We start from the raw sequence: 25,237 nt of genomic DNA, 5'->3' as shown, positions 1-25,237 counted from the left end.
GACGTGAACACACTTTCGCTCTGGGGTGTCCAAACTTTTTTTCTCCGAGGAATGGCTGCTTTTAGAAAAATCGAATATTTTTTATCCCCCTGTCCTGTTTCGCTGCTTACACATGGAGAATGGGAATAAGAGTGTCCGATGGACTGAAACGTTTTAATTTGCCAAATGGACGTTTGTGGTTATTCATATTGTTTTATTTCTTCCACTTCCATTTGTTAAACAGAGAAGCGGAATCGGCTAACTTAAGATTGTTTTTTCCCCAAAAATGTATTTAAGTATAAACTCATTGGCTGCCATTGCCGGTGATAGACGTCTAATCCAGTTTGCCGGGGAAGGCAGCGATCGTTCCAAATGGATATCTACAACTGTCATTGGCAGTGAATGAGTTAAGGACTACAAGCAACAAAATAATCCAAAATAATTAATAGTAATGATATATGTATTTACAATACTGAAACAAACATTGCAAAACAAAGAGAAAATGTCCAACGACTTAAAAAAAAGTCAAGAAAATCACAGCCAATGTCAGTCTATCACTTTGGATTTTTAAAAATATTGTATATATATATAGTGGTACCTCTACATACGAAGTTAATTCGTTCCAGGACCTTGTTTGTAAGTCGAAATGGTCGTATGTCGAGCAGAATTTTCCCATAAGAATACATTATAATTCCATGAATTTGTTCCACAGCCCGAAAACCTACACTAAATCCTTAATAAATACAGCTGGTACTATTGCAAATAGCAATTACACAGAGCAAAACAAATACATTATGAATTAAAATTGGAATAATAATATAATAGTAATAATAATAATAATACCTGTAATAATGTAACGAATCGGGTTGTAATGTGGCAGATGTATTTTTGAATGGTGTACCTGAACGCACCGCGTGGCTGCCGTGTCAGAGTGAGGGAGGACTTTTTACTTTCACTTCACTTGTTCAGCTGCGCAGACACTAGGCATGTTGTGTTGCACAAGTTCTGAAATAAATGATTAAAAACCTGACATTCTTTGACGATGTCACAATATTAATAATTGTCACCTTAACTTCTAAAAGACTGGCGAACGGAAAAGGACCGCGGAGATCATAGACTGTCTACTGCTGTATTGTTGAGCCAGTTCATAGATGCGCGCACCACGCTCATATACTAGTATATATATATTTTTTTATCATTTCCAGCTTCATTTCAATGCTAATCCTCACCTTTTATTATTTTTTTTCCACCACCTGCACTTACATTGTTGGAACCTATGTTGATTTCTCTCACAAGAAAGTCTGCCGTGTGTCCGTCTTGCGGGAAAACCAACTGCGGTGCTGCCATAAATCGTCGTATTTCGAGCATATCGTCGGATGTAGAACCAAATGGCGCATCAAATTTTACGTTGGATGTCAAGAAGATCATGTGTCGAGGCGATCGTATGTGGAGGTACCACTGGAAATGTATATATGTTTATTCATATATAACAAAATCCTGAAAATTTGAAAGTTTCCTACATTAATTTCAACATGTTAAAAGGTTTTAACCCTAAGCGAATGGAGAGGCACTGTTTGAGTGACTAGCTCTATCTAGTGTTAAAGATGAGAAGTGCTTTAGAAGTCAAGCTTCTTGAGCGTTCTATATTGAATCATGTTTGCTACAGGCAAATAAAAAGTGGGCAGCGGGCCATAGTTTGGACACCCCCGCTTCAGTTGATGAAACCAAAAAGACAAGTGCAAAACCACTGTGTTTTTGTGGCCTCCAACCTGTTTCCATGGACGAGCGAGGGCTGTGTTTTTGTCTTCTTGGTCGGCCTTCTCCAGTGCTGCCACTTTGCTTTGGAGCTCCATGTTGAGAGCTTGGAGCCTGCTGATACAGTCCCGCAGCTCGAGTACCTAGCAGAAAAAATGTCGCAGTTGGTCTTTAACGCCACTGCAAGAGTAGTCTGTTTTTGAAACGTGAATCTGTTTTTTCTCTCCCTGTGGATTGAATCAACCCATTCAAACTGTCTGTGAACACAGCAGTGGAAAAACAAACAGACTGCATATGAATGAGGAAGACTTAATCCACATTGTGGCCGCGTCAAGTGCATTCGACAGTTCAGAATTTACGGTCAATTTTTCAAACGAACGGACCTTCTGCGGAGAAATCTCATCATCGTGCCCCTCGCCCACACAGATACTCATGTATGAGGTCTGGTCTCCGATGAAACTTAGAGTGTCACCTAGAACCAAAAAAAAGCCAATGTTGAACTAAAAATTCCTCCCAATGAAAAGTGGTAGAAACGCAACCTTGCAGTTCATACCGCAGTCGTTGGTCCCGCCCACGCCGCCGCCGCGGTTCTGGATGGCCCCCAAGCGGGCTTGTAGAGAGGCATTCCAGCGCTGGGTATCTTCCAGCTGGTGCCGCACGCTCTCCAGTTCTTTGGGGTCGACGCCACTGGCACCTAAACACAAACATTGAGTGTTACAGGCTTGGATTGTGCTGCTTTACAAGTTTATAATACAAAAGTTGTTCGATATCATCAGAGCATTTTTAATGATATCGAATAATGTCAACATAAATTTTTCATGATCGGTTTTTGGGCCAATATGCATGCCTTCAAAGTGAAGGCCATTGTACAATGGCTGGTCACAGTTTAACACAGCAGTTATGCTAATTGACTACTACAGGTCTCCAAACTAAGATGCTTGGGATTTGTTATGTTACAGACCATTTGCATTCAGGGTGCTAAAATTAAATGAAAAATAATAAATTATAAAGTCATTTTAGATAACTACTATGTTACCAGAAAGAAATAGTTACCAAGAAAACTAGAAATGTAATAAAATTAAAAAGTTGTGTGGAAAAGCCCCGCGAAATGCATCTTGGGAATTGCCATTGCATTGGCATGTCCTATGATTGCCTGCCTATATTTATAATTCTTTGGTCGCCCCTAGTTGCTCTTTAGGGTAACTACTGTAAACGTGATTTAATTGTTAACTGTTAATTTCATTTGATTTACATTATTCATAGTGGACATTTATTTTCTAAAATTTCAGTTGAAGTTGTTCTCTTAATTTTGACAGAATGTTTATTTTGAAAACCTTGAAGTTGTTACATTTATCATTATTAAAGCATCCAGTGGGGCATCACAATACAATTAGCAATAACACGTTAGGTGCACGACCATATATATCGGAATCGGTTTTATATCGGCAGCCAATTTTTGGCGTTGGACAATATCTGGATATTGGTTAAAAAGCCATTACTGAACAACTATTTAAAAAAAAAAAAAAAAAGGATTTGTTTGTTTGATAAGCCACAATTGCGGTCCAAAATGATGTTCGTGATGAAAAAAATGTAACGCAATATTTTGGACCAAAAAACAAAAAAACAAAAAAACAAAAAAAACTATCCAAAACAATTAGAAAAAAATATTTCAGATAATATGTAAATTATATATATAAAAATAATATTTATATAAAAACAAATGGTGATAGCGATGACAAAATTAAACACAATTTTGCGTTCAAATGTTTAAAAAAAAAAAACAATCAAAAATGACCAAAAATATTAAATGTAAATTAATAATGTTAATAATTGTGTTCTAATGAGGGAAATGGCAGCAGTGCTGTCAAAATTTAATTGAATCTAAATCCATGTCACACTTTTTCCTTCAGTTCTATAGTTGTACTGCTCCTTGTGGCTGCCATTCAAATTGTAGACATCCAGTCCTCTGATTAAAGCAGATATGATAGACGCAGATGAAAGGAACGCCTACAACAGTACCGTTTGCAAGCTCCTCTACAAAATGGCGAACCAGAACTCACTGTAATTTTTCTCTTACTGTGAATACAGAAGTACATGCAGGTACAGACAGAGCCACTTTCAATCCGTCTCAACATGGTGCCCTGACCTGACCCGAGATTAGACAAGTGGAAAGTGGTTTTACTTAAACATAGCGAGCAGTTTGGTTCGTTACATAACAACACGTTGACGCCAGTCGAGATTAAACCAACTGAGCGTGGCGGCCCGATTAATACCCGCCGTCCGTTGTGGCGTCACTGACAAAGACGAGTGGTTGCATGGGAAATGTGGACAAGCAAAATGAAAAGATAGATGAAACAAAGACTTTATTCACATTTTGAACATAAAGACAAGTCAGGGGGATGGTTACATGCAGAGAATGAGTGACACAGGTGAGAGAAAGACAAAACAAAGAGAAAGTCGGCATGAAAATGAGCATAAAATGGCTTTTTTTTAGCAAGAGCAAACACAGCTAGGAAAGACAGAGGGCAAAGAAGACGGGTTTATTCGTAATTTCCAGTTGGTCGCTAAACTCATTTTCTAACAGATCTTCGGTTTTGGTGCATTAGCTAACCTCTTAGATTGCAGATGTCTGGTCTGCCACACGATTTTGTGTGACTTCATGTTTCTCACCAAAAAGTTTTCAGATTGTTGTCATTTTTGCAACTATACTGCCATTTGAAATAAATGGAGTGAATGTTTTTACTGGATTCTAAATTTCCAAACCGCGCGTTAGACAATCCTGAAGATTATGTGTGACCCTCATGCATTGGCACTGCACCTTCTCTGGCTTTGGCTCTGTCTAGTTCTCTATCCAAGTCATCCCTGAGTTCCTCGTTGGCTTTCACGCCGTCCTCCAGCTGCTGCCGGAGAAGCTGCACCGCCGTCAGTTCCAGCTGCAGCGCATGGAGACGTTGGGCGCTGCAAACAGAAAACAAAAACACCTTTTTCTTTCTATATCATGTCTTAAAGGCCAAATTGGCTGAAAGCAGTGTTGTTTTCGTCAACGATAACGAAAATATTTCATCAACGAACGCTTTTTCATGAAGATGACGAGATGATAATGAGCTAAAAACGTGTTTTGAGAGACTAAAACATAATGAGCTGAATGCCAGTTTTCGTCTAATGAAGCGAGAACGAGACGAAAATGCGCAATAGTTTCTGTCACATGTTCACAATGTGTGACATTTTATGTGTTGTTACCCTGCATCGTAGCAGTGTCTGGTTGTGTCTTTCGTGACGCGCTGCGCCCCACCCCCCCTCCGACTCACCAGTGTCGTCTGCAGTCAATCCAGATTGCACACAGGGTAAGATTGTTTTTTTTTATCTTGACCAGAGAGCATATACAATGTTGCTTTAGCCTTTAAAGGTCTGTGCTGAGTGTTCATCATACACTAAATGTAACTCGTAGCATTAGCATAGCATTTACATTAGCATTAGGCCAATGCTAACAGCAAGTGCCCTCTTAAACTCGCAGTCAACTTTTTTTTTTCCTTTTACATAGTTTGCTGGGTTCTGGCAGGTATAAGTCATTGAAAATGTACTGTGTTCCTGCCGAGTGTGTATTATCACCAAGTTGGCATTTTCCTTAAAGACGCTAAAATATGTGCTCATCTGTCCATGTTCATTCTAAATAGTTGTAAACCTTTATTTATTTACGGAATAATTATTTTACAGACAAAACATTTTTTAGTAAACGTCAACAAAAACTAGACGAAGGCTAACACATTTTGAGATGACTAAAATACAGGGGTGAAAGCGACTAGAATTTATTGCAAGAACTCCCTGACATAAAGGTTGGCACGGAGCCTGATTTTTTTTTTTTGAGTGTTGGGGTTTAAACCTCCTAAAACCACCGAAATGCAAAAACTGCTTTTGGCACAGTTAAACATATAACACACAATAAAACACAACAGGTTTTACACATGCATTAGGCTACTGCATTACACTGAAACGAGGCAGATTAATTCAAAATTTTATTTTTTTCCACTGATTTGCAAAATTCCATCTAAAACTTTTTATTTTTCCTCTTTTCCTCAAATCTAAATGCAAAACCTGAATTTTTAACTGTTTAAGAACGTAGGATGTACATTAAAATTAAAGATAATTTAAAAAGTCAATCTGTACATTATTAAAGATATAAGTAACATACATTAACAAAAATAAGTACAAATTACTTACTGTTAAAAGTCAATCTGTACATTATTAAAGATATAAGTAACATACATTAACAAAAATAAGTACAAATTACTTACTGTTAATATTGTATATTATGCACAATGAAGATATATTTGAAGATAATGCAAACATTGACTTTTTTTTTTTAAATGATAAAGAAATAAATGAGTAGCCTAACATAAATGAACAAAAACATGTCCAAAGTGCACATAAACATGGAAGATGCTCTGAACCTCCAAGTAAGGGCAAATAAAATAAAAATAAGCCTCTTCAACTCTTTCCTTTCTCTTAAAGATCTGATCAATTTTCCACCCCCTCTATTTGTTGTTTCAAAAAAAAAACAAACAAAAAAAAAAAAAACAAAAACGTGCATTTATCCAATCAGAGCTAGCAATCCATGCTGATCACATGTCAGTCAATTGAACAGACAGCAGAATCCAGGGTGGTTTGCTGCGCGTATGTGCATATCGACTCAACTCGTCACACTCATTCTGAGACAGAGAAGAACTACTTGGAATAAATAAATAATATCGGTGGAAACGAATGACGCAACACAAGCACTTAATTAGGCTTGTTGTTAACACGTGTGTATGTAAATCTTAGGTAAATCTGCCAAATTTTTAATCTTGGAGATGTGTACGTGGCAGCCTGGCAGTTTTTTTTGTTTTTGGTTTTTTTAACATAGGGTTTTGATAGTTGCCGTCATATTTTCGGGATCAAACCACCGTTCCAGTCCCGAATCTTCTACCGGACCACTTTCACCCCTGCTAAAATATGACTAAAACTAATAAGCATTGTAGTCTAAAAGGCTAACTTGAAAATTAAAAGGGCTGCCAAAAACAACACTGGCTAAAAGGAAGCTCCCACTCCAAATAGTAGGGTAGAGAGCATAGTGTGTCGCTATTAGAAACATTCATCTTAATGCTATTTTGCACCTGTCCTGTTCTTTCACAGTCCTGACCAGACTGGAGTAGAGCTGCTGCTCGGCCCTCAGAGCTTTGTTCAGCGCCTCGTGCTCTTGCTGCAAAGCCGTCAAGCCGGGGAACACCTGAAAGCCAGGAAGACAATTAAATTTGATATTCCCGTCAAGCACAATAGTGCCTTCTATTTTTAAATTTTACCTCTGGCTGGCTGTCCCCACCGATCACGGTCCTCTCTCTTTGAGGAAGTCCTGAAGGCGATCGGTCCGTACTGCCGCCATCTCGGACCTGGTGTCCCGGCTGGCCGAGGCGTTGCTGGAGATCCTGCTCAGACAACGGGAAGCAAATGATTTTGCTCGGAGGGTTGCAAACTTTGCGTGGGAACTGGCGAGAATAAGCTGACGAAAAACCAGCAAATCGGTAACATTCTACAATAAGGGTCCCTTAATTAACATTAGTTAATGCATCTTTAGACAATAACTAATGTTTAAGTAACATCACATTTATTAATATATTAACATGAGTTAATGCATTAGCTAATGCATTAGGTAATGCATTAGTTAATGCATAACCAGACAGTAACTAATGGTTTGGTAAAATTAAAAATATATAGAGTATAGGCTTATATATGGTTAGGGTTCAGGGTTAGGGCTGGTTAACTTAGCATTTATAATTTCTTAGTTAAGTATTACTTAACCTTAATTAACCATTACTGAATGTTTTTTGGACCCTTATTGTAAAGTGTGGCACACGTATCCCTTAACTAAGAAATTATAAATGCTTAAGTTACCCCCTTAACCTTTATTAACCATTACTGAATGCTTTTTAGACCGTTATTGTAAAGTGTACCACATGTGTCCTTTAACTGAGAAATTATAAATGCTTAAGTTAACAAACCCTAACCCTAACTCTATATAGGCCTATATATTTTTTTTAATTTTACCAAACTTTTAGTTAATGTCTGGTTATGCATTAACGAATGCAATAAGTAATGGATTAACTAATGCATTAACTCATGTTAATGAACATATTAATACATGTTAGATAAGCAATTATATTAATTATTGTAATGTCATTTAAACATTAGTTATTGTCTTAAAATGCATTAACTAATGCGTTAACTCATGTTAATTAATATATTAATAAATGTTAGATTAGGGATTAAATGAATTATTGTCATGTTACTTAAACATGAGTTTCTGTCTAAAAATGCATTAACTAATGTTAATTAAGGGACCATTATTGTAAAGTGTTACCAGCAAATCTAGATTCATAAGATAAAATTCATAAGAAAATGTTTTATCTGTGCAAAACCTACATGGATAATTTCATCTTTGGTCTCCAGAGTGGCAGTCAGGGACTCAATATTGGCGGCCTGACCTTCGCTGCGCCCCTCCAGCTCCGATAGTGACGACTGAAGCTCGGCCAAAGCCATCTAAATGGATAAAGTGGCAGTGGCTATAAAACAGGAACGAATAAGAGTGTCCCGTGGCGCGGAACGACACCTTCAGTTCATTTTCCCGTTTCAGTGCCTTGTTGAGAGCTTCTGTTTTCTGTGCCAATTCTTTCTTAAGGACCACAAAAGTCTTCTTGGAGAGTGGAATGTTCTCCATGCTGTCGTCGCTGTTCCTCCTGGAAAGTGAGCCTACGGGATGGGGAAGAAGAAGAGTCACACGAGTCACTGCTAACTCTTTTAAAACTTAGTTCTACTTCATTCATGCTGAACACCAGAGGACGGTGCTGATACAGCCCAGACTCTTATTTCCTGTAAAGTTTTGGATTTAGTTTGATTAAGCTGTAAAGGGAAACCGTATTTTTGCTAAAATGCTCATATATAACCACATGCCTACTTCTATCGTTTTAGAACATAATGAAGATATTAAAAACACTGAGCAACCAACAATAGCATACATCTAAAATATGAATGCATTCATAAAAATGTGATAATTGACGGACATAATTAGTGCTGCAATGATTAATCAATTAACTTGAGTAATTCGATTAGAAAAAAAAGATTTGAATTAAGTTTTGCTGCTTTGAGTATTCGTTTCATTAAAGTGGTGTTGTAATGATTTGTTTTGAAAGTGTTTGCCTCTACTGGCAACAGTGAATATGATATAACTCTTTTCACATGACTAAATCCAGCTGCTTCCTGTTAAGACCAACATAAGCTAAGTTTTTGTTTTGAGCTAATGTTTTTTTTAAATGTTTTTTGTAAGGAATATGTGTTTGAACCATTTGTTAAGAGCATTGTAAAAAATGTTAGCATTTTATAGCATTTAGGCTAGCCTACTTTTGCTATTTAAGTTAGCCAATTGTTCTTTTGTTGTACTTAGATCCTCATTAATTTTTTTATACCGTTTGAGGCTCAGCTGAGGTATTTTGTTATGTTCCTTATCTGATTATTATTCGAACTAGATACTTCATCGATTAATCGACTACTAAAATAATCGATAGCTGCAGCCCCCGGACATAACATTCTGAGCTGACATCGTGCAGCCAGTCAACCAGTCGTGCCCACGCTTACGGAAGATAATCAGCGTTGCCTTAACCGCAGAGACACACAAACTCTTTTCCGAGACTGACGCCACCTTCGGACAATGCCCCCTTTAAATAAACTGAACAATTTCTCCGGACGTCATCACTTCTGTGAATGCCAAGGGGCATGCTGCTAGAAAGGACCCTGGGCCTAGTTTTTTCTTTTCCTCTGATAGCCTGTCAGTTTCCCTTGCTTGATCTTCGTTGTTTTGACTTTTTTATGGATAAATTGTCAACGTTTTGGAAAGTCACCATTAGAACTTTTCTTCAGATGATCAACGTTAGCATTCTTGGAGTGAGATTATGGTTACAACAAGGGGTGTGACAAAATATCAAACTTTGTATCCCAAAAGGTTATCGATATGCTCCTGCCAAGAATCACGAATCGTTTTAAAAAGTTGTCACAAAAAAACCCAACAAGTTGTTACCAAAATCTTCCACTACTGTAGAACAATGTCTCTGTTAACTCAATGGCTGCCATTGACAGCTCTAAACGACCAATCCATTTAGACAGAGAGGGGCGAAAGAATTCGCAGCTAGTCTTTCCGATTTTTGGGGCATTTGCGGGTCACTTTCTGTTCATTTTAGGGCATTTAGAGGCAACTTATTGTCGAGTTTGAGTCACTGCCTTTTCATGCCCGGGTCAGTTCCTATTCCGTAACCCAAAATCAACAGGAAGTGACCCACAAAATGCCCCAAAATCAACAGGTAGTACCAAAAAAATCATCACAACAAATTAAATGAAATGCCCCAAATTGAAACTCATTGATTGTCATTGACCGCCGTAGAAGTCCAATCTTTTTGAAGTGGGAGGGATGCCATCGAATGAACATTCATTCAAAACCTGGGCATTGGCAGCCAGTTTTCCGATTTTCGGGACACTTTCGATTATGTTAAGGCATTTACAGGTCACTTCCTGTTGAGTTTGAGTCAATGCCTAGTCATTCCTTTGTCACTTCCTGTTCTGTAACCCAAAATCAACTGGAAGTAACTCTAAAATGTCCCCAAATCAACTTGAAGTAACCCAGAAATGCCTCAAAATCAATAGGAAGTGACTGAAAATCAACAGCAAATGACCTGAAATGCCCCAAAATTAAACTCATTGGTTGCCGTTGACCTTCATAGACATCGAATCTGAAGTGGGAGGGATGCCAGCGAATGAACAAAAGGTTATTTGAAACCAGGGCATTCGCAGCCAGTTTTCCAATTTTCTGGACACTTTCGGTTCATTTTAGGGCATTTACAGGTCACTTCCTTTTGAGTTTGAGTCAATGCCTAGTCATTCCTGGGTCTCTTCCTGTTCTGTAACCCAAAATCAACATGAAGTGACTCTAAAATGTCCCAAAATCAACAGCAAATGACCCGAAATGCCCCAAAATTTAACTCATTGGTTGCCGTTGACCTCCATAGACGTCCAAATTGTTTGACGTGGGAGCAGACCTCCCAGTTCACACAAATTGGAGGTCCACTAGTGATAAACGCAATTATAATTATTACCTGACTAAATATCGATAATTGTCATTCCGCCATATAGTGAGATTATTGTTATTGTGAGCCTTGTATCTCAAGTCGTATCGTGAGGTACACAGAGGTTCCACTCCTAGTTACAACAATACGAACTCATTGCGTTTGGCTTAGAAGTCAGTCGCCAACAATGTCAAGTAACAAAAAAAAAAACTCACCTTCTCGCTCGTCTAACTTCTCCTGCATGATCTGGATGGTTTGTCTGAGATCCAGCACGTAATCTGGTTCCTTATGGTGCTCCGTCTCCTGCCCGCGCTGGAGAAGCTGCTGTAAAAATCAACCACAACACAAGTAATCAAACTACAAACTTGTAACCACAGAGGCAAGAGAGTCCAAATGTAGGACAGGATTACTGGCACTGTTGGTGTTCTAAATTCCTTAGACTTTTGAGTCAAGCAAATTTGTTCCCCGCGGGGGTCTTACGTCAATGAGGCTGTCTTTTTTATCCAGGAGCTTTCGAAGCTCGTCGCTTTCCGAGGAGTCCTTCTGGGCCGCCGTGGCGACAAGCTCGAGCTGCCGCTCAGACAGCTGCCTCTTCAGCTCCTGAATCTCACGGGAACGTTCGGAGAGCATGCGGTTGTAGTGCTCGGCGGACTCCTGGAGACAATTTTTTGATTTTTTTTTTTTTTAAAATAAGAAAAAAATATTTTCTAAAAGGATGTAAAGAAAAAAAAGTTTTTTGAAAGAGGGGGGGATCTTGTTTTTGTAAGGGACATGCACATACATGCATAAGTACGAAAACCATTTCTTGCGTTGTTCGTAAATTATTTTGTCTCATATGAGCATTTTATGTACATTTTTATTGTCATTTCTAAATAAAGCGAATTTTTCTTAGCAATTGAAAAGTCATCATTGTCATGAGTAGACATGTGCCGAATACCGGTTTCAAGGTATACCGTGGTATAAAAACGTCAAGGTTTCAAAACTGCAAACATTTTCCGTTATACCGTCCCTAGGGTATTAGCTATCTTTTATGTCCCAAAAATGAATGAGGAATCCCTCGCTTGCAGCTGCTAGGCCCCACCGGTTGTTGCTCAGTGTCAGTGAGTCAGCTGTGCTACACGATGGCTGGAGGAGGTGAGACTCCTTAACTTTTTCCCCCATCGAAGAAAACAAAATCACTGGTATGGGAATACTTCGGCAACAGAAATGTTACAGACGGCTGTGGCTTAGAGGAGGCAATATCTCTAATATGATTTTGCAACACTGTCATGAACGTTTCCTACCAGCTACGAGAGTTAACTCCAGCGTGTTTAGTGTGTCTAGCGGTAGTAAAACATGTATTTTTTTCTCGCTGGCAACTGTCTGTGTTAAGAAAGAGAGTATGTGTATGGTATAATGTAAACCTGATACGAGTCATATACACATTCTTTTTATGGAAACTAATTAAATTATTTTTCTGACCGTAATAATGTTGAGCTGTGGGTTTACGCTCACCTAGAGCACTGAATTTATTTTAATTTATTGAGAATATTTCAGTAATTTATTTATTTTAACTTATTATACTTATGTTCCAATTTGCTAATATGTTTTGAAAAATAAAAATCATATTCAATGGATTTTTTTTTAAACCCAGATATCTCAACATATAGCATTTTAGAACTGTAATTGCAATACTGTGATATTGTGAAACCGTGATATTTTTGCTTAAGGGTATCATACCGTCAGCATCTTATACCGGCACATGCCTAGTCAGGAGACAAATAATATATATATATATATATATATATATATATATATATATATATATATATATATATATATATATATTTTAAGGAGTGCACCTGACTAAATGCCGCACAGCCAAGATTTAACAAAATTTGAAGTTTTTTAAAATTGATTATTTCTTTTAAATTTCATTAAAAATAGTATATTTATAGTCATAATTGAGACCTGGTGTCCACATTGTGTACATAACATTTTGAGTCACGTAGGCCAAAATATTCACATTTGGTGGAGCCGCGTGATCGACATGACCCAAAATTTGCTTTTTTTTTTTTTTTTTTTTTTTTAAATTCGCGAATTGCCAATTGTCAATTGCCCCATAAAGCTTTAAAAAAAAAACCAACTAATTATTTTCTTTTTTTTCCCAAGAGGGACATACAATACCTTACTTGCAAATAAATTGCATTCTAGAAGGCTATTTATTTCTAGAACTTCACATCTGGTTACTCTATTATTATTGATGTAATTTCATTTAGGTCATCTATAATATTCATTCATTTTCTCCCGCGGGGGCCGTAGTGTCAGTAATACAAGAAACTGCAATTTGTGGAGAAATTGCGATGGGAGCTTTGCTGTGGTTGGTACAGACAGACATAAGACTTGCAGTTTAATTTGGGGCATTTTGGAGTTACTTCCTGTTGATTTGAGGACATGTCAGGGTCACTTCCTGTTGATTTGGGAACATTTCAGGGTCACTCCTGTTGATACCAGGTCACTTCCTGTTGATTAGGGGACATTTCAAGGTCACGTCCTGTTGCTATTTTAACGTACACGGCCATCAATGGCATCGACTTACATATACGTATATGGAATCAAGTACATTGGCATCAACAGAATCAACAAGCATGGCCGTCAATGGCAAGGATATACTGTACATGGTTGTAAATGGCATCAAGATACCGTATTTTCCGCAGTTTTCTGCTATTGAAAATAAAGGGGAAATTATGGCCATTAGAAATGAATGGAACGACATACATGGCCGTCAATGGCATCCCATTACAAATGAATGGGAGTTTTTTGGCGACTTTATCAGAAGTTGACCTTAATAAGCTGGTCCTTGCTGCTAATGGTAGCCAGCAGTCCTTCCACGGCGCCCTCGTTGTCGGCAACGAGCCTTTCCCTGGCTTTCACCGCCTCGGCCAGCATGGCCTCGTTCACCTTTAACCTCTGGCTCATCTGCTCAGCCAAATCGCGCGCTTGACTCTGCGACTGGCTCAGCACCGATTCGGACATTTCCTGAGCAGAGGGAATGTTGGCGTTACGACGAGAGGACGGATGATAAAACACGTTGACGCATTGCTACCTCCAAATCTTTGGTCTTGGTGTCTAGAGAGTGCCGCAGCTGGCTGATGATGGAGTCTTTTTCCCGCAGCGACCTGTTCAGGTTGTCCTCCGCATCTTGCTTGGCCCTTTGCAGGTTCTTCAGCGTGTTGGTGAGGTGCTCCACTTCCACGTCCTTCTCTTTAATGAGGCTATCAAAACTCTGGAACGCAAAATTGAAAAGAAACATCCCTCTTCTGAGTGGTCAATTGACTTGTCCACAAAAAAAAAAAAAAAAAAAAAAAATGAATACTTGAAAATATTTCTTGCAATTGGAATGTTCATTCGCTGCCACCCACCCAGTCTACTAGTGATGAACGTCTACCAGTGATAAACCAATTGCTCGGAGGGAGAGAGGAAGTTATTTTTCTTAAACTGGCTGCCACTGACCGTTCTAGATGCCCAAACCATTTCAAGTGGGAGGGTCTTTCATTTAATGCTAGCACCCCAGTTCAAATGGATTGGTCGTCTACGAGTGATAAACTCATTTAAAGAGTTTGAATTAAGTCTGTTGGACGTCTATCATCGTCAAGGGCACTGAAAGAAAAAATATAACATTTAATTTTGGGTGTTTTATTGATGTAGTACAGTACAGTTATCCCTCGTTTTTCGTAGCATCGTTGAAAAGATATTTGAAAATCTGCGAAGTAGAGGCGGAGCTTATTTACATTCAGGAAAAAAAATAGCATTTGTATGAAGGGCTAACAGCTATCAGCGCTAGCCCAAGCATAGCAACTTTGTAGTACCACACTAAGGCAATCTGTCCTCTTGATTTTTTTCCCCAAATACCGTAAGAATGTTTATACATTGTTAATAAAAAGAAATTACTTAGAGTATATAATATACTAAAGTTGATTTAAAAAAAAAAAAAATAGTGCAGTGATCCTTCGTTTTTCACGGTTAATGGGGACCGCACCACTGACGAAAATAAAATATCCACAAAGTATAGGTGGAGCTTATTTACATTTTTTTTAAAAAACGGGTGTGTTCAATGTACTATTGAGATGTACTAGTATAACACGTGTTATCACTTTTTCCCTCAAAAGTATAATTAAAAAATAAACAAAAAAAACTTGAAAGGTAAGAAAAGCGCTATATAAGTATAACACCATTTACCATATATGTATAATTTCATAAATGTTTTTTAAGCACCGCAAATGTAATAATTATGACATATATGAGGTGTATAGATATAAAAGAAAAAAAATGATTTGTACATGTATACCTGCAAATATCTTAACATTCTTAAATAAAGTCCTGTACTTTTTTTTTTTTTTAAATTCAAAAAAATCTACGATGGACTGAAGACACAAAGTTTGAAACACAAAGAAGCGAGGGATCACTGTATTGAAAATGGTCCCGAGAATTTTTGGGAGTATTGATATCGAGTTATTGTCAGTATTGTGACAAGAGTAGTCTTTAGGTGTGAAGATCTCTGAATACGAAGAAATGCTGTTTTTTTTTTTTCAAAGCACGCAATAAAAAGTTTACCACTGATTTGTATTATGTTCTGAAATTTAGCATTTTAGCTTTGATTTTCCACTTTCATCTACTCACGCTGATAGTTTCCTCGTTGTGCGATAGCAAGTTCTGGAGCCTCTCCATGTCTCTCTCTTTCTCCCTGAGCGACAGCTGCAGCTGGTGGATTAGGTTGTCTTTCTCCTCGATGGCCGCGAACCTCTCGTCCAGCGCTCGCTGAGGGTAGAGTCGGCTCAAATCCTCTCCATCCCTCGAAATGTAATGGAAATGACTTTGCTCACCTCCAGCGCTCGCTCCTTTTCTTTCAGCCTTTGGCGCAGCTTGGCGAGCATGCCGTCATTTCCTGCCGGAGTCTTGTTTTGCTCCAAATCTTTCAGTGTGTTCATGTACTCCTAAAGAAGAAGCGCAAATGATTAGGGCCGTTGTTGTTTTCGTCAACGGTGACTAAAACATTTTGTTGACCGACAATCAAAAAACGGGTCTTGGGTGACTGTAACATGACCAAACACGACGAAAATGTGCCCGTGCTGAGTGATCATCACATTCTAAATGTAACTCGCGCTGTTAGCATAGCATTCGTGTTAGCATTAGCTTCACTATGGCAAGCGACGAGCATCCTCTAAAAGTTAAAAGTCTGTGGCATCCATGTGGGTATAATTAATTAAAAATATTGTACTGTTTTGCCTATGAATGTGTATTATCATAAGAAGAGGTGCAGCACGCGTTTGGTGGTTTTGACATAACTTGGTAATAGCGAACATCTGTTTTTTATTAATGGTAGTAGTTTGGAGAGACCTGCTCCAGATTTAGTACTGGTATGAACCTGGTTTGATTACACCATGTTACAGAATATAAATTGTTCTTTGCATGTAATCATTTTGTTTGTGTTTCTTGGGTCCAAACTACAGTAAATGGAAAAACTGCCAATAAAAAGGTAAAAGATTGCAAAAATTAGAGGCTATATTCAAAGTTTCCGATTTTACGTCCTAGTTATGCAGAAAATATTTGTTAAATGTCATTTCTTTGTGTTTCAGGTCAAACTGATTCTATAAAATAAGGAGGAAAATGTGCATACATATATACATGCACACATATACAAATATATAATCGAAAACTTTGTTTAGTAAGACAAAAACCTTTGATGAAAACATCTTGAATATTCGTCAAATAAAATTGCTTGAGTATTCGTTGACGAAAAGTAAGTATATTTGTACATTTACTTGTGTATTTATTTTCTTAGATACTTGTGCTTTTACTTAAGTAATTTTTTGCACCTGCATCTGTACTTTTACTGAAGTAAAAAAAAAAAGTGATGACAGTGATCCCTCGCTATACCGCGCTTCAACTTCGCACCCTCAGTCCATGGCGGATTGTTTTTCAATAACCCCCCCCCCTCCCCCCCACAGTATTTCATTTAAAAATTTGCACATGTATACACGTGCAAATCATAGTTTTCTTTTACATATATCTCATTTATATCAAAATGATTACATTTGCAGTTCTTAAAAACATTTATTAAAATATACATATAAGGTTTTTTTTGTTTTTAATTTGGGGAAAAAAAAAAACATTTTTCTTTTAAATGTAATAATATTTTCAATTTTTTGGGGGGGGCGGTCCCCATCAACCGTGAAAAACGAGGGATCACTGTACTTAATCCATCACAGCTAAAATATGACTCAGGTTTTTTTTCGGGATTTCACACTTTTCTGTCACGACAGTGACATGATTAAGCTTTTTTCCCTTCCTCCTCATTCTTCCCCCATCCTTGCACAATTCCCGCCCCCACCTAACATTTTGGGGCACCTTCATGACTGACCCAGCAGGCTTCCTGTCCCGTCCTCCCAAGTACGTGCTTGTCATTAGGAATGCAGCTATCGATTATTTTAGTAGTCGATGAATCGATAAACTAGTTAGTTCGAATAATCGAGTAATCGGATGAGGAGCACGAAAAATTCAAATACCTGAGCTGAGCCTCAAACGATATGAAAATAAATAAATAAATAAGGATCTATGTACAACAAAAGAACAATCGGCTAAATTACATTGCAAAAGTCCGCTAGCTTAAATGCTATAAAACACAAACTTTTTTTAATTTTTACAATGCTTTTAACAAATGGTTCAGACACATATTACCAAAAAAAAAAAAAAAAAAAAAAAAAACGGCTAAATATACCTATAAATAAATTACGAATACATTAAAAAAAAATTAAAAATTAGCGCAAACGAAAACTTGGCTTATGTTGGTCTTAACATGGAGCAGCTGGATTCAGCCATGTGAAATGAGGCAGACCAGAGGCAGTGTATCCACCCAAATAAATAAAACTGAATGCAAAAACATTCAAAATAAACAATTACATCGCCACTTTATATTAAACGAATACTCGAAGCAGCAAAATTTAATTCGAATCTTTTTTTCTAATCAAATACTCCAGTTAATCGAATAATCGTTGCAGCACTACTTGTCATTACTGCACTCTTGGAACTCGAATGACATTTCATTGCTCCTTACTTGTGACACTAGATCTGTTTTTACCAGTAACTGCTGCTCTTTGTCAGCCAGTGTGGATGTTAACCGCTGGATGGTGACTTCGTGCGCCAAGACTTTTCTTTGGGTTTGGTCTAACAGATCCTGGTACTGCTGCTCAAGAGAACTTTCCCGCTCTGCGATCTCGCCACTGAGCTTTTTCAGTTGGTTGTTCAGATCCTGGCAGAGATGACAACATTGAAATCCAGTGATATGAGGTATAGTTTTTTCTTTTGAGATGGACAGTCTCACATTTAGGGCTTTGTCTCCCTTCTTTTTCTGTTGTTGAAGATCCTCCAGCTCGACCTCCAGCTGCTCCTTTGACTGCTGTAAGTCAGCCAGTTCCTGTTCTCTCCTTTCCAGGGCCCGCTGCAGCTTTTGAGCTTCCAGTACCTTCCCGTGGTGCTCACCCTGCAGCTGGACTAGCTCCATTTGCTTGGCCATCAATAGAGTTTGGTGCTCTTCTGCTCCCTGTGGGAGAAAATGCAAGGTTTCAATGGTCCTGCAAAGACCTGAATGGCAAGTAAGTACACAGCTTGCCTGATATTTCTGCATCTGGGCTTTGTGCGCTGTCTCACGAGCTTTGGAGAGCGCATCATCTCGGTCTTCGATCTCATGACATAACTCCGAAATCTGCGTGAAGCAAAAACAATAAAAATAAAAACATAGTCGGACCTCCAAAGAAGGTACAAGTTGTTTTTTATAGACTCGCCTCTTTCTCTTTTTCCTTGAGAACCTGTGTGAGCCCTTGGATGGTTTTGTCCCTTTTAAGGCCGTTTTTCTTCTCTGCGAGGAGTTCACCCTCTTTCTCATCCAGCCTTTCTGACAGCATCTATGGACAAACAGTTAAAGCTAGTGTTAGGAAGGTGCTAAAGAAATATTCAAATCCTGCGTATTAAGTTGTAGTGTGTTTAAAAGCATTTAAAAAGCGTTTTTTTTTTTTTTTTTTAATAACGTCTATTTCTGTGTTTGTCACAATTTATTGCTCCGAGATCTACTTTTCAAGGAGACAACATACCATGATCTACCTATTTTTTTAATTGCTAGAAAGCTCAGCAGCAAACTATGTTGCGAGCTACTAATGAAATGATTAATAGATAAAAATTAGACTTGATTTATTTATATACAGTGGGGCAAATAAGTATTTAGTCAAGCACCAATTGTGCAAGTTCTCCTACTTGAAAAGATTAGAGAGGCCTATAATTGTCAACATGGGTAAACCTCAACCATGAGAGACAGAATGTGGGAAAAAAACAGAAAATCACATTGTTTGATTTTTAAAGAATTTATTTCCAAATTAGAGTGAAAAATAAGTATTTGGTCACCTACAAACAAGCAAGATTTCTGGCTGTCAAAGAGGTCTAACTTCTTCTAACGAGGTCTAACAAGGTCTAACGAGGCTCCACTTGTTACCTGTATTAATAACACCTGTTTTAACTCATTATCGGTATGAAAGACACCTGTCCACAACCTCAGTCAGTCACACTCCAAACTCCACTATAGCCAAGACCAAAGAGCTGTCGAAGGACACCAGAGACAAAATTGTAGACCTGCACCAGGCTGGGAAGACTGAATCTGCAATAGGTGAAATGCTTGATGTAAAGAAATCAACTGTGGCAGCAATTATTAGAAAATGATCTGGGGCTCCATGCAAGATCTCACCCCGTGGCGTCAAAACGATAACAAGAACGGTGAGCAAAAATCCAAGAACCACACGGGGGGACCTAGTGAATGACTTACAGAGAGCTGGGACCAGAGTAACAAAGGCTGCTATCAGTAACACAATGCGCCACCAGGGACTCAAACCCTGCACTGCCAGACGTGTCCCTCTGCTGAAGAAAGTACAAGTCCAGGCCCATATGCGGTTCGCTAGAGAGGATTTGAATGATCCAGAAGAGGACTGAGAGAATGTGTGATGGTCAGATGAAACCAAAATAGAAATTTTTGGTAGAAACACAGGTTCTCGTGTTTGGAGGAGAAAAAATACTGAATTGCATCCGAAGAACACCATACCCACTGTGAAGCATGGGGGTGAAAAAAATCATGCTTTGGGGCTGTTTTTCTGCAAAGGGACCAGGAAAAATGATCTGTGTAAAGAAAAGAATGACTGGGGCCATGTATCGAGAGATTTTGAGGGAAAATCTCCTTCCATCAGCAAGGGCATTGAAGATGAGACGTGGCTGGGTCTTTGAGTATGACAATGATCCCAAACACACAGCCAGGGCAACAAATGAGTGGCTTCGTAAGAGCATTTCAAGGTCCTGGAGTGGCCTAGCCAGTCTCCAGATCTCAACCCCATAGAAAATCTGTGGAGGGAGTTGAAAGCCCGTGTTGCCCAACGACAGCCCCAAAACATCACTGCTCTCGAGGAGATCTGCATGGAGGAATGGGCCAAAATACCAGCAACAGTGTGTGAAAAGCTTGTGAAGAGTTACAGAAAACGTTTGGCCTCCGTTATTGCCAACAAAGGGTACACAACAAAGTATTGAGATGAACTTTTGGTATTGACCAAATGCTTGTTTTCCACCATGATTTGCGAATATATTCTTTAAAAATCAAACAATGTGATTTTCTGTTTTTTTTCCCCCACATTCTGTCTCTCATGGTTGGGGTTTACCCATGTTGACAATTACAGGCCTCTCTAATCTTTTCAAGTGGGAGAACTTGCACAATTAGTGGTTGACTAAATACTTATTTGCCCCACTGTATGTATATATAATATTTATAGACTTTTGACCAGAGGTGGGTAGTTATGCATTACATTTACTTGAGTAACTTTTTGAGAAAAATGTACTTCTAAAGCCCCTTTCAGACTTACAGTATATCCCTGTAAATTCATGTGTAAGGTGACGTGGGATTTACCCGTGTCATGGCTTTCAAACATGGGGAGATGGCCCGGGAATTACCCGGGTTGGACACTTTCAGACTTGTCCTGTGTTGGTGATTCGACACTCTCTGCGCAGGGAGGGCGGGAGCGGGATTTTATAACCCGGACATTACGTCATTTTTGGTCGGCATCGGCAACAAAATAAACCACACATTTCCACAGATGGAGGATGAACTGTCTCTTCCTCGGCTCTAAATCCAGTAGCAATTTAATTTAGTTATGTTTCCAGATTAATTTAGCCATTATCACTTTGCCATGGTTAAAATGCAGATGCTTGTTTATCGCTTTTCGTCTTACTACGAAGAAAAAGGAAATGACGGTCGGCCTGCCATGATATTTATACATCATCGGTCTTTGCGCTTTTTTTTAGGTGATCACTTTTACTTTAGTAATATTATTTTGAAGTAATGTTACTCTTCCATAGTAAAATTGGGCTACTCTACCCACCTCTGCTTTTGACTGTGTATCAAACAAGTGATATGATGGGTGAATGGCTTGTATCTATTTTTTTTTTAATTCAACTTTATTTGTACAGCTCCTAATGAAATGACCAGGTTCAAATGATCTGCATTCTTACAACTTACCGCGATGTATGTTGCATAACAACATGTTGCACACATACCATAATTATTTATGTATTTTTTTATGACGCGCTCAACCCACACTAGCGTCGCGATGGACGTCATGAGCACACCTGGTCTATTTCCTATTTTTTACCAATTACATGCGTGTCTGGGGAGTTGACGAATACCTTGCTTTCATTCTGCGTTTCTTCCAGCATCTTTGTCAGATTCTCGCGGGTGCTTTTTGCTTGTGCAAGTTCTTCAGTGAGCAGCTTGTTTACAGACTCCAGTCGATGAATCTTGCTCTGTGCAACAGTTCACAAAAGACAGAAAGGGAAAGAAACTATGATCATTAACCTTCACTAACATATAGTACCAGTGACAGCGTGTCCAGTTCCGCCACAGTTTCAAACTACCTCCGCCGTGGCGGGCGCGTATTGGTCGTCAAATTCCTCCGTTAGGTCGTGCAGAGACTTCCAACGAGCATCTTTGCGTACACGCTTGGTACATACGAGAGGATGAACGACACTGAACTTCTTCAGGACGGGGATGCGGCTCCCGGCCGAGACAGAAAGCCCCCTCCTGCCGAGGCACCGCAGGAGCTGTATCAAGTCAAAGATCACGGAGGGCTGGCACGAGGAACTGCGGAGGAGCATTTTGGCTCGCCCCTTTCCGATGGGATCGTCAACGGCGGCGTTCCTGAGGACCGTGGCTTCTCTGCTTTTTTTCTTAAGCGGCGTGGATTCCGGAGTTTCAAAGTCTCGATTGAGAGACTGCAGGGATGCAGATCGGCCCTTGAATCCGGATCGAGGAAAGGTGCCCTTGTAGTGTACAAGGTCTAGATACATGCTCTGAGAGCTGCCACGCGATCCTCGCAAGGTAAAGTTCTTCATGGGACTGTCCAGTCCCACGGCCGATCCCGCCCTCCATTTCTTGAGACTGGAACGTACCGGGAACACTCCTTTGCCCGCAAGTCTATCCAGACTAACGCATCTTCTCATGCGGTGACCGCCACCGCTCTCTCTCGGCGATTGCGCGTCATCTGGCAGGAGGCTCGTGACCTCGTCGTCGAAACTGCCCGCCCCGGACGATCTAAGCGGAGTCTTGGAAGGGACACTCTCCTCATCGCTCCTTTCCTCTTCGGGGTTGTGTTTTTTGTAGACGTGGATGATGCATTGAATCAGGTGCGCTTTCTCCGCTTGTAGTTTCTGCACCTGGTGGTTGTGCTGTTCCTGCAGCTGGCTGAGGTTCACGTCGCACTGTATCACCTTCTCTAGCTGGAAGACGCATTTCCCGCAGAGGAACTCGCCGCGACCGTCGCGGGTCACCTCCCGGCCGAGCACGTGTGACAAAATGATCTGTAGCTTCCTCTTGGCGGACGAGCTGAATATCCAGCGACACTGGTTCCCGATCAGACGCCCGCCACATACACGGCAACAGTCCTTCATGCCGCCTTCGGTTGACGCGAATCAGGTTGGTCCGCGTAAAAGAGGCCCAAAAGAGTCATTCCTAAAGATCCCGTCCCATCATTTGGCGAAGCAAAGCAGAGAATGAATGATTACAGAGCGCTGTAAATCCTAAACCTTAAATAATCCCCGCTCCTGCCTCTGTTCCACTCGCATCCGACGCAACCGATCAGGTCAAATCCTCTGAGGCTACTGTAGTAATCTTTGTTATGGCTGTTGCCCGCCCACCCACTTCTTGAGCGGCTCCTCCCGGGTGTAGCAAAGCAAGTATATGTGTGCCGGTCCAGAATCGGAGAACATTTCAGCTTCAATGTTTCACTTCTCTGGTTTTGTGCTATTTCAGGGGTAGTGGTGTGCGATATGGGTAAAATCCCTTATCACATTATGGGCTATTTTATATCACGATAGCGATATGCCACGATAGTATGTATTTTTGAATCATTTGATGAGAAAAAAAACAGCATACTATGACTGTTCTCTCCTCACTTTTCTCATTCTTAATTGTGACATAGATAAACAAGTGCATGCATGTAGATAATATTAGTCAAATATCTTTGATAGTGAAAGATGCCCCCCCTCAAAAAAAGAAACCATTTAAAGCCAAACACTTTTGTAAAGCTATCATTTCTAAAAAAAAAAAAAAAAAAAAAAAAAGGACTTATTGCATTTTGTTCATAAAGTAACATCATTATCTTCTCAATATCGTTGACCTCTTTGGCTTCAAAACCACTTGATGGTGCCAAACAGCAAATGAACCACCATGAAGCTTTACCCCAATTCACTGCAAAGCAAAATATGTCAATAATATTGTAAAAGTACCGTTCAGAGTTCATGTTCTGTGATCATTATGTCTTCAGTTACTGTTCAAGTTGTTTCATCACTTGCTAGTTATGCTAGTTTGTTATGTGATCATCTTAGCTTTGTTTTAAACCCACAGGTTTGAATGACATTTAACTAAATGATTTTCTCTCATTTCTGTCTGTCTGTTATGAGGTCAACATAACCTTAGGAGAAACAATACTGCCTTTATGATATCCTCATGACGAGGGCCGCTTTCAGAGAAATCAAAGGATTATAGAGTCGACTTGAAATCTTTCCACTTTTAGGTTAACCAACCCATATTTTTCAGTGGGTTAGGGTTAGCCCTAGCTAGCCAGCCAGGATGATCGGTTGGTCAAAGTTCAAGGGCTGTACGGCATGCCAAAAAGCGACCAGAAACCCCCTGAATATCATATAAGAAATTCTAGCTTTGTTAGCTACGCACTCCCTGCAACAACTTGTCACCACTTGGCATGGTGAACTCAGAGTTCACGGCCCCTTGTTAGGTCTTGGCAGCGGGTCCACAGCCAGAGAGTTAAAACCAGATTACCAAGCTGTCTGGAGTTAGTTATTTATGGTCGACCATTTATGAAAAGCAGCCCAGCTCACAACTAAGAACACTTGGGCGTTCCTGTCGTCTACCTTGACTTTTTGATGGTGGTTATAAGTGAGATGCAGTCGTGGGAGGCTCATCTGGTTGCCTCCTTGGGATTGAGGTGTAATGGGATCTGTGACAACAGTGATTGCCCAAAGACAGCTCTCTTAAGTGGATTTTTTTTTTAAAGAGCGAATGCTCTCCCAGCAGGACAAGGGATTGGCCGTTTTGTGTGTCCGGCCGTTCACCGCTGTCTTTAAAGCTCATCACATGGGTCACACCAGAACATTTTACAAACTACCCTTCGAATTTGAAATAATCCACATGCAATATGCTAAAACTGTGTTTTTCAACTACTGTGACATGGCATAGTGAGTGTCTGGTGTGCCGTAGAAAATCATTAACTTACACCTAATAGATGTCAAAATGTTTTTGGAAAATGAATCCGCAAATGCGCAAAATCTGGTGTTTGTTCTGTTTAATGGTAGCCATCATGCAATACTCTTCAATATCAGTAAGTGTCGATGGATAGCTAATTGTTTAGTGACGTGTAAAGCCTGAGTTATGCTTCTGCGTTGCAGTGACGGCATAGCGACTACGGCGTCAATGAGCATTCGATAGTTCTGTGGCAAGGGAACGCGTTGCTCTATAATTCACCGCCTAGCCACTAGAGGGGTGTGGCGTTGTGTTTGCACGGTTTTGGGGGACTCTTTTCGACTTCCTCTAGTTTTCTTCCACTTACACAACGATGCCAACGGATATGGAACATTTGAATGTGGATCTTCAGCTCATCAACATTGAACAACAAATGTTGATCATACAAATGTTGAGGCGCAGGCAACGTAGAAGACTGTTGCGGAGGTGGTTGTTAGCGCAAGAATATTTGTAAATGGCAGTGATTTTGCGCTGAACCGGAAACAACAGT

At 39.6% G+C, this 25,237-nt stretch overlaps 1 protein-coding gene across 5 annotated transcripts in view; it reads right to left on the bottom strand.

Moving 5' to 3' along the window:
* The window catches only part of cdk5rap2 (CDK5 regulatory subunit associated protein 2), an 86,115-nt gene that overhangs the window by 43,899 nt on the left and 16,979 nt on the right, over positions 1-25,237 (bottom strand). For 3 of the 5 annotated variants that reach the window (XM_057819072.1, XM_057819075.1, XM_057819073.1), the window contains exons 1-20: positions 21,849-23,448; positions 21,621-21,737; positions 18,695-18,814; positions 18,523-18,615; positions 18,235-18,453; positions 17,992-18,162; positions 15,737-15,847; positions 15,534-15,671; positions 13,960-14,139; positions 13,698-13,892; positions 11,355-11,528; positions 11,090-11,198; positions 8,375-8,514; positions 8,188-8,304; positions 7,071-7,193; positions 6,885-6,997; positions 4,553-4,692; positions 2,288-2,428; positions 2,118-2,206; positions 1,749-1,877 (exon numbers count right to left, since the gene is read on the bottom strand). In XM_057819072.1, coding sequence (XP_057675055.1) covers positions 1,749-1,877; positions 2,118-2,206; positions 2,288-2,428; positions 4,553-4,692; positions 6,885-6,997; positions 7,071-7,193; positions 8,188-8,304; positions 8,375-8,514; positions 11,090-11,198; positions 11,355-11,528; positions 13,698-13,892; positions 13,960-14,139; positions 15,534-15,671; positions 15,737-15,847; positions 17,992-18,162; positions 18,235-18,453; positions 18,523-18,615; positions 18,695-18,814; positions 21,621-21,737; positions 21,849-22,880 — 3,651 coding nt within the window. In that variant the 5' untranslated portion in view covers positions 22,881-23,448. Of the gene's footprint in view, positions 1-1,748; positions 1,878-2,117; positions 2,207-2,287; positions 2,429-4,552; positions 4,693-6,884; positions 6,998-7,070; positions 7,194-8,187; positions 8,305-8,374; positions 8,515-11,089; positions 11,199-11,354; positions 11,529-13,697; positions 13,893-13,959; positions 14,140-15,533; positions 15,672-15,736; positions 15,848-17,991; positions 18,163-18,234; positions 18,454-18,522; positions 18,616-18,694; positions 18,815-21,620; positions 21,738-21,848; positions 23,449-25,237 lie in introns of those variants that run through there. The other 2 variants (XM_057819074.1, XM_057819077.1) reach the window with 2 other exon arrangements.

This window comes from Corythoichthys intestinalis, chromosome 17 (assembly GCF_030265065.1).
Source record: "Corythoichthys intestinalis isolate RoL2023-P3 chromosome 17, ASM3026506v1, whole genome shotgun sequence".
In the NCBI taxonomy this organism is placed as follows: domain Eukaryota; kingdom Metazoa; phylum Chordata; class Actinopteri; order Syngnathiformes; family Syngnathidae; genus Corythoichthys; species Corythoichthys intestinalis.
This window is presented reverse-complemented; position numbering and strand designations above follow the sequence as displayed.